The sequence below is a fragment of the Martes martes genome (genome assembly GCF_963455335.1).
Source record: "Martes martes genome assembly, chromosome: 2".
Lineage (NCBI taxonomy): Eukaryota > Metazoa > Chordata > Mammalia > Carnivora > Mustelidae > Martes > Martes martes.
This window is the reverse complement of record NC_137889.1, coordinates 195,085,731-195,098,079: the sequence shown is the minus strand read 5'-3', so window position 1 is coordinate 195,098,079 and position 12,349 is coordinate 195,085,731. Positions and strand designations below refer to the sequence as shown.

The 12,349-nt window shown below is 39.1% G+C and overlaps 1 protein-coding gene across 1 annotated transcript in view; it reads right to left on the bottom strand.

Moving 5' to 3' along the window:
* Positions 1 to 1,788: 1,788 nt before the first annotated feature.
* The window catches only part of AMTN (amelotin), a gene marked incomplete at both ends in the record, with an annotated part of 30,970 nt that continues 20,409 nt past the window's right edge, over positions 1,789 to 12,349 (bottom strand). The window contains one exon of the mRNA XM_080796377.1: positions 1,789 to 2,006. Within this exon, the coding sequence (XP_080652503.1) occupies positions 1,789 to 2,006 (218 nt within the window). The remainder of the gene's footprint in view (positions 2,007 to 12,349) is intronic.

The following is a 12,349-nucleotide window of genomic DNA, read 5'->3' as shown; positions in this document are numbered from 1 at the left end:
CAAACCAGAATTTATTGAGTTCCAACTTTGTGCAAAATATAGTGCTAGTGGGTGTAGGGAATGGCAAATGATTTTGTCTTCTAGAAGCTAACTGTCTAGTTGGAGAGGTAACGCACACACACACACCAATGATCAGCAGTGGGAGTTCACGGCAGTGTGAGATTAAATTCTAACTATTTATCATAAATAGAAACATAGTATTTCAGAGGAGAGACCTTCACAAGCAAGAGCAGTTTCAAAAACCTAATTTCAAAGCCCCTTGAATGAGCCCCGAAGAACAGGTAGGACCACAGGACGGAGAGGAGGGTTGAGGTGTCCAAGGGTCGGGGGTGGCAAACAGTGTACACTCATCGTTCTCTTCAGAACGGAAGCCCCCTTCCTGTAATAAATATTTCCTTTTCTGACATTACATTCATTCCGTAACCTATATGCATGCAGGTTTAAAAATGACAGTACACTAAATACAAATATAATGTTCTTACTGTAATTTAAAGGAGAAACAGAAGTATAATAAGTGGTATACATTTCAATATATCACCCTTGAGCACGACTACACAAGTAGCCAAAATGGAGTAGTCAGAGGTTTGCAGCCACTTGTAATGACTAAGAGAGAAGGTAGACGAAGCAAAATTAGAAGCCAGGCTGAGCGAGAAGTGGAGGCAAATGAAAGAGCACAGGTAAAGTTGACAGAGAATAAAAACTAGTTCTCGGGTAGGTAATGACAGACCAGACCTGTCTCTATAGGGTAAGAGAAAGAGGGAAATAACCTTAATTGCAGGAGGGATAACACGTCAAGACAAATTATAGATTGTTGATGTGAGAAAATGAGGAAGTATGATACTCTTGCAAATGAGCAGGACCTTATTTATAAGTGTGTGTGAAAATAATTCTGTGTTGCATGGGATGGAGGCGAGACAGAAACTTGAAGTAAATAAAGTCTGTCATAAGGGCACATGCGGAGGTGTACGTTCTGTCTTGGATATCCAAACAGACCACAGAGACCAGATGTGTTAATAGTCAGTAGGAAATGAGAGATCTACTGAAAAAAGAAATAGCAATTCAAGGGACAATCCAGGTGTACTGTGGTGGGTCTCTGGGGCTGTAAGTTTGAAAAGAAAGTGAGATTGAAGAACAGCAAGTGATTTCAAGTTGCAATTTTCATAACATAAGTAACAAGAAACCGTTATGCCAGAAATTAAAGTAATAGACTTATATATAATTAAATGTGGTACGGTCTTTACATTTCAGGTATTTCTTTCTTTCTTTCTTTTTTTTAAATATTTTATTTATTTATTTGACAGACAGAGCTCACAAGTAGGCAGAGAGGCAGGCAGAGAGAGAGAAGGGGGAAGCAGGTTCCCCGCTGAGCAGAGAGCCTGATGCGGGGCTCGATTCTAGGACCCTGGAATCATGTGACCTGAGCTGAAGGCAGAGGCTTAACCCACTGAGCCACCCAGGTGCCCCATTTCACGTATTTCAATTAATGGTAAATATTTGCCTCTAATTGTCCCTGTAAAATATTTGCGACCCTCAACTACAAATGCAAGTGGTACAGTGTGGACCATGGGTTCAAATGCCATGAGTGGTGCTTGTATTTAGGGACAAGATGTCCCACGTGGTTAGCAACCTTGGGACAAATTTGAACAAAAACAAAGTCTGCCATTTTCATGCCTAAAAGGAAATTGCCAACCTAAAATGGTCTGTGTATGTTAACACTGTGCAAAAAATACATTGTGTCATATATCGAAAAGAGTCGACTCCTAGGCTTAGATATACAAGTTGTTTTATTTACTCCCATGAAAATCTGGTGGGAGTCTTGAAAATCCTGTAGTACGTGAACGTAATCTTCTGTGTTGGGCACGTCCCCACATACTGCAGGACGTCTAGCAGGACTAGTCCTTTGATGCTGCCCAGCAAGAGCAGTTTCAATCGTATGACAGTGAGAAACGCCTGCCAAACTGCCAAAATACCCTCATATTTCCCATCTCCATTACAAGATTCCGTCACTAGACAGCAATGGAAAAGGCTTAGGCTGAGTTATGTTATACTCAAAACTAATGCAGTACAGTGGATTTGAAGGGGAACGAGAAGGCCTTCTGTTGGGTAGAGCCAACTGGGAGAGACTTTTAAACCCAAGGCTACAGATTTTATTCAAAAGTCTTGAGAAGTGGGGTGCCTGGGTGGCTCAATGGGTTAAAGCCTCTGCCTTTGACTCAGGTCATGATCCCAAGATCTCTGCTCAGTGGGGAGCCTGCTTCCTCCCTCTCTCTCTGCCTGCCTCTCTGCCTACTTGTAATCTCTGTCTGTCAAATAAATAAATAAAATCTTAAAAACAAAGTCTTGAGAAGTTATTGGAATGCTCTAATGCCTTAAGTGAGTCTAAAATTCGTTCATCTGTAGTTTTTCATGTTTTTGTAATTATTATAGTATCACAGCTCCAAAGGATCAAACTCCTTGGATAAAAAACAGTGAGTTTTCAAGTTGTATTGACTCGCTAATAGATGTTTAAGCAGAGTTCAACGCCCAGCTCTCTGCCATGGGTATCTGTGGCTAAAACATCAGTTGCAGAGAATGCTCATCTCAGGAATGTCCTTCCTAGAATATCATGTCTTCTCACATATCAAATCCATCGCTACCAGTCAGGTAATGAAGGGGTTAAGGAGAGAGTGCTAGAATTTTCATTTTGTGAAATTTTATAGCTTTGCAACTATGCAAATATTTATGTCTGAGTTTGGAGAAAAAAGAACATACCCTGTTTTTCTTGGGACAACTGAGCACATTTTTACCCCAGCCTTCCATGGTTTGGGATCCCTTCCTTTAGTGTCTAGGTCTTTTACTTCATGCTGACTGCTATTGTTTGGAGAAATCAAAGCTTCAATATTTCCGTACCTTCTAGAGAGTATTGTAGAAGGCTGTCCCTGATTTTCACAGAGATGTAAGTTATTTTCATAACCCAGCATGAATACATACCAGTCTTCCTTTCTAGGCAGAGAGTGGATGCTTTTTCTTGAGTCTACGCACAAGAAAGCTTCTGGGATTGGTAATTTCTTGGAGAAAAATATAGGAGGATTTCAAGGACAGGGATTGCAACTTTTTTTTTTTTTTTTAATGTTTCCAACACCTAGCTAGTCCATAGTAGGCATTCAGTCAGTGTCTTTGGATTGAGTGAATGAGGGAGAAACCTGTAACGTGGTTATGGTGCTTTGTGATTTCCCAGGTTTGTTCTCAGTTCAGTCTTCTTCTCCGGTGCCATCTGGCCACCAGAGGGAGTCCAAGATCCATGTCAGGATCAGAATTAAAAGGGGAAAGGAGGACATTTTTAATATAGGAAAGCAACAGTCAAAAAAAAAAAAAAAAAAAAAGGAAGCATAGTTTGAAGTTGCCAAGAGGGGTTAATTTAAGTCTTTCAATAATATGTCACTCTTAGAGTGCTAAATAATCTTGATACCATGTGGATAATATATTAGAGGAAAATATTTTTATCTGATTTTGAAACATGGAGCTCCCAGAGAGTTTAAAGGAGAAAATAAAGATTGCTTAAAACTAATTTTGACTCGCATTTAACTGTCTCTGATTTTGCCTTTGTTACATACTACATAGAATGTATGCTTCTTAAGGAAGGGGATTTTTGTATTATTTCCTGAATTATTCCAAGTGCCTATTAGAATACTGCCTGGCACATACAGGCATTAAATAATTAAGCTGTTGAATTAATTAACCAGTAATTAAAATTATACTATAATATAGTTGGTATTAAATCGTCCACCAATGGATGGTTGAAGAAAGAAGATGTGAGATGCACACGCACAATGCAATATTATTCACCACGAGAAAGAAGCAAATCATTCTTACTTCCATTTGCAACAACGTGGATGAACTGGAGGGCATTACGCTAAATGAAATAAACCAGACATAGAAAGACAGATACTGCATGGTATCGCTTATATGTGGGGTCTAAAGAACCCATCAAACTCACAGAAATAGAGGGTAGAAAACTAGTTGCCAAGCGGTAGAGGGAGGGGAAACTAGGAGAGCTTGGTAAAAGGGTTCAAATTTCTAGCTATAAGATGGATAAGGTCTGATGATCTAATGTAAAACATGGTGATTATAGTTAATAACACTGTACTGTATAACTGAAATTTGTTACGAGAGTCAATGTAACTGTTCTCAACCAAGAAAGAAAGAAAAAGATAAATATGTGAGGAGCTGGATATGCTGATTAACTAGGTGGGGGGAATTCTTTCACAATGTATGTGTCCACTAAATCACCACAGCGTACACTTTAAATATCTTACAATTCTGTAGGTTAATTCACCTCCATAAAGATGAAGAAAATTCATCATTATATTGTAAACACTTTCCCACCTTATATTTTTATCACATATATATTTCATTAATTATCCATAGAATCACAATTTTATCTATCCAGTAAAATACTCATTATCTTTTGACTGAAAATACTCACTCCTGGGGCACCTGGGTGGCTCAGTCAAGTCAAGTTAAGCTTCCGACTCTTGATTTCAGCTCATGTGGTGATGTCAGCATTGTGGGCTCCAGCCCCACATTGGGCTCCCCGCTCAGCAGGGAGTCCACTCAAAGATTCTCTCCCACGGCCCCTCCCTCCACTTGTGTGTCCTCTCTCTCTGTCAAATACATAAATAAACCTTAAAAAAAGAAAGAAAGAAAGAAAATACTCACTTCTAGGCTCCATTCCCAGAGATTTTGATTTAATTAGTCTGGAATGGGACCTGGGCATAGATAGTTTGGAAAGTTCGCCAGGAAATTTTATTTATTATTTTATTTTATTTTATTTTTTTAAAGATTTTATTTATTTATCAGAGAGACAGAGAGAGTGAGCAAGAGAGAGAGACGCACACACGCCTGGGGGGGAAACAGAGGGAGAAGCAGATTCCCTGCTGAACAGGGAGCCCGACGCATGCAACCCCAGGACCCTGAGATTATGAGCCACGCTGAAGGCAGACTGAGCCATCCAGGCGCCCCTCGCCAGGAAATTTTCATGTACAGCTAGGAACTGGGAAACATTGCTGTAAGGTACACAGCCAAACTACTTTCCAAAAAGGTTGTACTGATTTACAACCGAATCAGTTACAGGGAGCACCACATGCTTCCACCAGTCCTCATCATTCCGGTTGGAGATTGCCGAGTGTTCAAAGCGTGGCCCCCAGGCTCAGCAGCACTGGCATCACTTGGAGGTAATGCAAAGTAGACGTTCTGGCTCTTTCTCTGCCCCAGCGAATCAGGATCTAAATTTTAACAAGACCCTCTGGTGATTTGAACACACATTAAAGTTTGAGATGTAATACAGATGCACTGATGTAATACACTTTCTTACTCTGATAAGGCAAAAATAGTAGTTGCTTTTATTTGAACCTGCAGAAATTCAATTTCTGAGGCTAAACTTTCTCTTCCATATGTTTATTGTTCATTTCTAGATCCTCATCTTAAATTGTCTGTTTCCATCTTTTGCCTGTTTTTAAATTAGGGCTGTTTTCTCAGATGTTTGGATATATGAAAAAACTGATGACTTAATGAGGGACATGAATGAATTATGAAGGAGAGATCTATTGGCACTGAGATTTAAATCTAACTAGAAGCAAATGACACCAAAGAGAGATAGAGGAGAATGTCCTGAGTGAGGAAAAATATTCAAACTAATCCTTATTTAGGGACCTTAGCATTTGTATCTCTCTTAGCCTTCATCAAAGGCTAAGTATACTTAGTGGTTGTAAATCAGTACAACCTTTTTGGAAAGTAGTTTGGCTGTGTAACTCACAGCAATGTTTCCCAGTTCCTAGCTGTACCTGAAAATTTCCTGGTGAGGGGCGCCTGGATGGCTCAGTCTGCCTTCAGCGTGGCTCATAATCTAAGTATACTCTACTAATGCTGTGAGTCTATGTGGCCATAAAGAAATCTGTCTGATCATCTAGGGCCTTATAATCTATCTGGTCTGGTTACATGTATGCAAAGTTAACTAATGATAAAAAGTTTTGTCCATTCTGGCTGACTGAGTGCTAACTGGATGGTTCAGACATTGGGCTCCTCTGGGCATTCATTAAGGAATGGGTAGCCGAAGGAAGGGGACTCACACCCGTTGAGTACCTATCATGTTCTTTCTCATTCAGTTCTCGTGGTAACTCTGTAAGGTCGTCAGGACATTTGGATCATAAACCATGTGAAGAGTTGAAGGACGATTGCTCTTGGTGACAAATCAAAGTTTATTTTGGGGGAGAAAAGGACAACTTTGCCTTAGGTAAGAATTCTAATTAAAAAAATGGAGAAGAAATGAAGGAAAGAGAAATTCACCATTAGAATCTCATAGTAACCATTGCTGTGGGAAAAATCCACAGATAAATGCTGAAATTAGTGGTCAAAATTTTAAGGGGAAACGGGATATTTGGATAGCTTAAAATAATTTCCCCCAAATATTTAGTAAGGGAAAAATAGTAAATTTATGGTGGAGACACCTAACAGACACAAGTTCAACATCACATAAGACATATTGGTATCATGCATCCCCTGAATAATGCACTGAGAAGGGCACATCACCTCTGTGGTATTCTTCCTCACAATTATAACCTCAATCGGATACCTCAAAAAATTAAAAATAGAATTAATTACCATATGATCCAGTAATTCCACTATTGGTATTTATCCAAAGAATATGAAAACACTAATTTGGAAAGATATATGCACCCCAATGGTTATTGCAGCATTGTTCACAGTAGCCAAAATATGGAAGCTGCCTAAATGTTCATCAATAGATGAACAGGTAAAGAAGATGTGGTGTGTATGCATATGTATATATAAATGTATGTATTTACATATATATATAATTTATATATGTATTATTCAGCTATAAAAGAGAATGAAATCTTGCCATTGGCAACAACCTGGATGAATCTAGAGGGTATAATGTTAAGTGAAATAAGTCAGTCAGAGGAAGAAAAATACCATATGATTTCCCTCAGATGTGGAATTTAAGAAACATTATAAGTGAACAAAGGGAAAAAAGGAGGCAAACAAAACAACGGAGTCTTAAGTATAGAAAAAGTGGTGGTTACAGAGGAGAGGTGAGTGGGGGTTTGGGTGAAATAGGAGAAGGGGATTAAAGACTAGGCTTAAAAAAAAAGGACTAAGCTTACTGTCATGAAAACTAATTAATGTACAGAATTGTTGAATCACTATATTGTACATCTACATTGAATAAAGTGCTGTATGTTAATTATACTGAAATAACAAAAAGCAAATTAAAAAATTATGTCAGTCTAATCATGAGAAAACATCAGAAAAACTCAGGTGAGAGATAGTCTACAAAATACCTACCCATGCACTGCAAAAGTTCTTTAAAGGGGCTTAGGGCAAGGAGAGGTTGAAGAATGTCACCCATCTACGGAGATCTAAGGAAACATGGCAACTAAATGAAATGTGGGATTTGAACTGGGTGCTTGATTGGTTTGAATTGAATTGAATTGGAACAGAAAAAGAACGGTAGTAGAAAAACTGGTGAAACCCAAATAAAGTCTGTAGTTTAGTTAATAACAGTGTATTAATGTTAATTTCTTAGTTTTTATAATTGTACCATAGTCATGTAAGGTGTTATACGGAACTGGTGAACGAGTATATGTAAACTCACTTTGTGATACTTCTATAAGCCCAAAATTGGTTCTAAAAAAGTTTACAAAATAAAAAGCTGTTTATACAACAAAAGAAAAGTGTACGCTTCTTCATCTTGATTCAGTTCTCAACCCATGACTGCGACCCTAACCATCGGTATAAAAAAGAAGAAATAAAAAAATAAATGTGATTAGGTTTTCCTTTTGTGAAGAGTCATCATTTCTGTTACAGAACACAGAGGCCTTGGCTGAAGATAGGCTCTTCTTCCTGGTCAGGTCGGCAAAGCACTGTTTCCAGGGAACAAAAATTATATAATTTACTGTTTCTCTCTTGGCATAGGCATTTCCGGAATGTCTCTTTACAATCAATACAGTTGCATCTGGAACGTCACATAGTCCAGGCTGCTTATTTTCATTTTATAGTTAAAAAAAGAGGATGGAAATAACAGTACATGTTTATATATTACCTTATATTTTGAAAAACAGTTTTATATTTATATTTATATCTCACTTTATTCTCACCAGCTCTAAGCGATAAGGTAATCATTATTAGCATCTCTGATTAATAGATTTCAGAATAGAGGCTCTAGGATGGTCTCTAAGTTCTAAGGCCACAGTTATGTATTGGCTGGCACTTTTTTCTACCTCACTGATGCTTTCCTACACTCTCCAAAAGTGAAAATGGAGAGGCAACTTCTCTTGCCTATACAGGTCAGAAAACAGTGTAATCCTTATGCAATCGTCATCGTCATTATCCAGGCTTTATTGCATTTAAAAAAAAGATTTTTTTTATTTATTTAGAGAGCACATGCGAAGAGAGGGGCAGAAGGAGAGGGAGAGAGAGAGAGAATCCCAAGCAGATTTGCACTGAGCACAGAGCTCCGCGCTGGGCTCTCCATCTCACGACCCTGAGATCATGACCTGAATGGAAACCAAGAGTCTGATGCGCAACTGAGTCACCAGGCACCCCCTTTATTACGTTCGTACGATATGCTAGAGAGTTTGTCGAGTGTTTTCTAAACAGGTAATCTCATGTAATCTTCTTTATGATTTTACAAGCAGGTGGAGGCAGACGTAGAGAGGGTTGGCATCTGATTGGATGAGATTAGCAGGAGAAGAGTTAACATAAAGGGTCAGGATGGTTATCAGCTTTGACGATCTGGAATATGGCGGTACCATAAACAAAAAGAGAGGATGTAAGAAAGAGGAATATGAAATAAGATGACTTCTTTTATGGATGTCGTATGTGTACTCTGAACTCTGCAGTGTGCCCTTATTTGACTTCTTAAAGCACTTAGACTAATTTGTTATGATTCAAAAAACTTTAAATGTGCACGCCATTATAATGGTTCAGAGATTTGATCAGATAAGAGAATGTAAGCTCATGACTTCCAGCAGACCCATCTAGTAGCCACTTGCCTGGCATGGTTTAAAACCTTCCATACGCGTGTTTCTGAGGATTGCACTGGTGCAACTAGCTTCAATTAGTCCGGTGAGACATTCCTTTGAGAAGCGAATCAGACTGCAATTACAGTGTGCGGGGCAGACAGGGCGTGGAGGGGGGAGATGATTGATAATTAACTAGGAAAAGGTTGCTGACACAAAGTCTGATTTGAGCAATGATAAAGAAACGGGTCTCTAGTTATTATAGAATATGAGTTTTCTCCCTCTGCAACCCCACAACTACATCCCTCAGAGTGGGAGAGGGTGGGGAGAGACAGTATGTTACTGAGCAATCCCACATCAGCCGAGAAAGCACATACACAGCCTCCAAAGAATGTACAAAACAGTCCTTCAGGTCAGGGTCAAGTCCTACAACCCACACACTACACAAGGGCCATGGGTGCAGTCAACACTATTACTCACAGACAAGAGTCCCTCCATATCTCATGGAAATAACTGTTTATGATTCCATATTGCTTTATAGTTGTTTGTAGGAGAGAAAACAAACCTTCCACTTGGACTTAAATCTTTCCTATGGCCTCTAGGTTCCTTTAATGTAGGGTTTCACCTTTTTGTGTCCCAAGTTTGCAGAGCCATTTGTTAGTTCCACCTGATTCCCGCCCCCCCACCATCGGGGTAATTGACGGGGGGTCTTGTCCCATGGTGAGGGGCTATGAGCCAGTCAGACCTTTCACATTGTCAGAAAGGACCACATCGTAGTCTGTCTTACAACTGATATGATTCCAATTATCTCTCTCCTCTGTTGCCTTCCTTCTCTTACCAAATCCCCGCTTTGTTACCCTTCATATATATAATGTCACAGTCATGGGGAAGGATGAAGGAGAAAATTCCAAATATCATCCCACCAATAACCAGTGTCAGGTGGGGAGAAGGAGCAAAATGTGCTCACAGTGACAGGGAATTCCAATTTCACTTTTTATGTAGGGAACAGAGATAATTAAAGATTTTTTTAAAAAGATTTTGTTTATTTATTTGAGAGAAAGAGAGAGACCATGAGAGGGAAGAGATCAGAGTGAGAAGCAGTCTCCCCGCCCAGCAGGGAGCCTGATGTGGGACTCGATCCTGGGACTCCAGGATGATGACCTGAGCCGAAGGCAGTTGCTTAACCAACTGAGCCACCCAGGTGCCCCTGTTAAAGATTTTCTTAAGGTACAGAGTCCCTTTAAGAATGTTAAGGGAGGGGTGCCTGGGTAGCTCAGTGGGTTAAAGCCTCTGCCTTCGGCTCAGGTCATGATCCCGGGGTCCTGGGGATATCGGGTTCTCTGCTCAGCAGGGAGCCTGCTTCCCTTCCTCTCTCTCTGCCTGCGTCTCTGCCTACTTGTGATCTCTGTCTGTCAAATAAATAAGTAAAATATTTTAAAAAAAGAATGTTAAGGGATTGGTTGTATAAATGATGGTTAATTAATAAGGTGAAATACAATTTAGACATTAAAAGTATGGGGTTTTGGGGCAAAATAATGACGGGAAAAATATTTATGATATATAGGTAAGTGGGGGGAAGCACGTTACATAATAGCATACTAGCATATGCTACCGTGGCAAAAAACTCAACTTTGTGAAAAAGATACACGAAATATATACAGGAAAAAGTGACTAGAAAATATTCATCTAAGTGTTAATGGCAATAGATGAATGGAAAATTTGAGTGACTTATTTCCTTTTTTAAAAAAAAATATATTTTTTTTCAAAGAGAGAGAGTGCACAAGCATGAGCAGGGAAAGGGGCAGAGGAAGAAGCAGACTGAGGACCCTGGGATCGTGACGGGAGCTGAAGGTAGACACTTAACCGACTGAGCCACCCAGGCACCCCTTGAGTGACTAATTTTCTTATAACTTTCTGCATTTAGAAAATTTTCTGTCTGCTTCCACTTTAAAAAAACAAAGTCACAATAATCAATTGTTGACTGGCTGAAAGTGTCATTATTGGAAAAAGTGCACAAACTCCAAAACACAGTGCATATTTTTACAGTCCTGGTATAATTTTTTTCTTTTTACTTTTTAAAAAATTTTTAATTTTTTTAACTAACATATAATGTATTATTAGCCCCAGGGCTGCAGGTCTGTGAATCACCAGGTTTACACACTTCATAGCACATACCCTCCCCAATGTCCATAACCCCACCACCCTCTCCCTCCCCCTCCCCCCAGCAACCCTCAGTTTGTTTTGTGAGATTAAGAGTCTTATGGTTTGTTTCCCTCCCGATCCCATCTTGTTTCACTTATTCTTTTCCTACCCCCAAACCCACCTCGTTGCCTCTCAACTTCCTCAAATCGGGAGATCATATGATAGTTGTCTTTCTCCGATTGACTTATTTCACTAAGCATAATACCCTCTAGTTCCATCCACATCATCACGAATGGCAAGATTTCATTTCTTTTGATGGCTGCATAGCATTCCATTGTGTATATACACCACATCTTCTTTATCCGTTCATCTGTCGATGGACATCTGGGCTCTTTCCATAGTTTGGCTATTGTGGACTTTGCTGCTATAAACATTCGGGTGCATGTGCCCCTTCGGATCACTACATTTGTATCTTTAGGGTAAATACCCAGTAGTGCAATTGCTGGGTCATAAGGTTACTCTATTTTCAACTTTTTGAGGAACCTCCATGCTGTTTTCCAGAGTGGCTGCACCAGCTTGCATTCCCATCAACAGTGTAGGAGGGTTCCCCTTTCTCTGCATCCTCTCCAGCATCTGTCATTTCCTGACTTGTTAATTTTAGCCATTCTGACTGGTGTGAGGTGATATCTCATTGTGGTTTGATTTGTATTTCCCTGTAAGCATCTGCTTCTTGGTTTGCTTCTCTCTCTTAAATTTTAGTCTGAAATAAATAATTGTAATTATTTGTCTTATGCATTGGTCTAAAATCTATCACACTGTCATTTTATGCTAGGTATATAGTTTCAGTTTTACAAATTTTAAGTTTCAATTATATTAATAATTGAAAGTTCAACCTATGCTTGCTTAGTTCTGGTAAGTTTCCTGAATGTGGTTTCTAATACCTTAGATTAGATGCTTACAGGTGAAGTCTGCCAATATTTCATTGGGAGAATAAGCCTGCATTTTATGGCTCTTTTTTTAAAATTATTTTTTAATTTAAAAAATTTTTTCCTATTTATTTATTTATTTATTGTGTTATTTTAGTCGCCATTCAATACATCATTAGTTCTTGATGTAGTGTTTCAAGATTCATTGTTTATGCTCTTTTAGTGTGATTTCTTTTCCTGACCTGCAGGGGTCTTCCTACC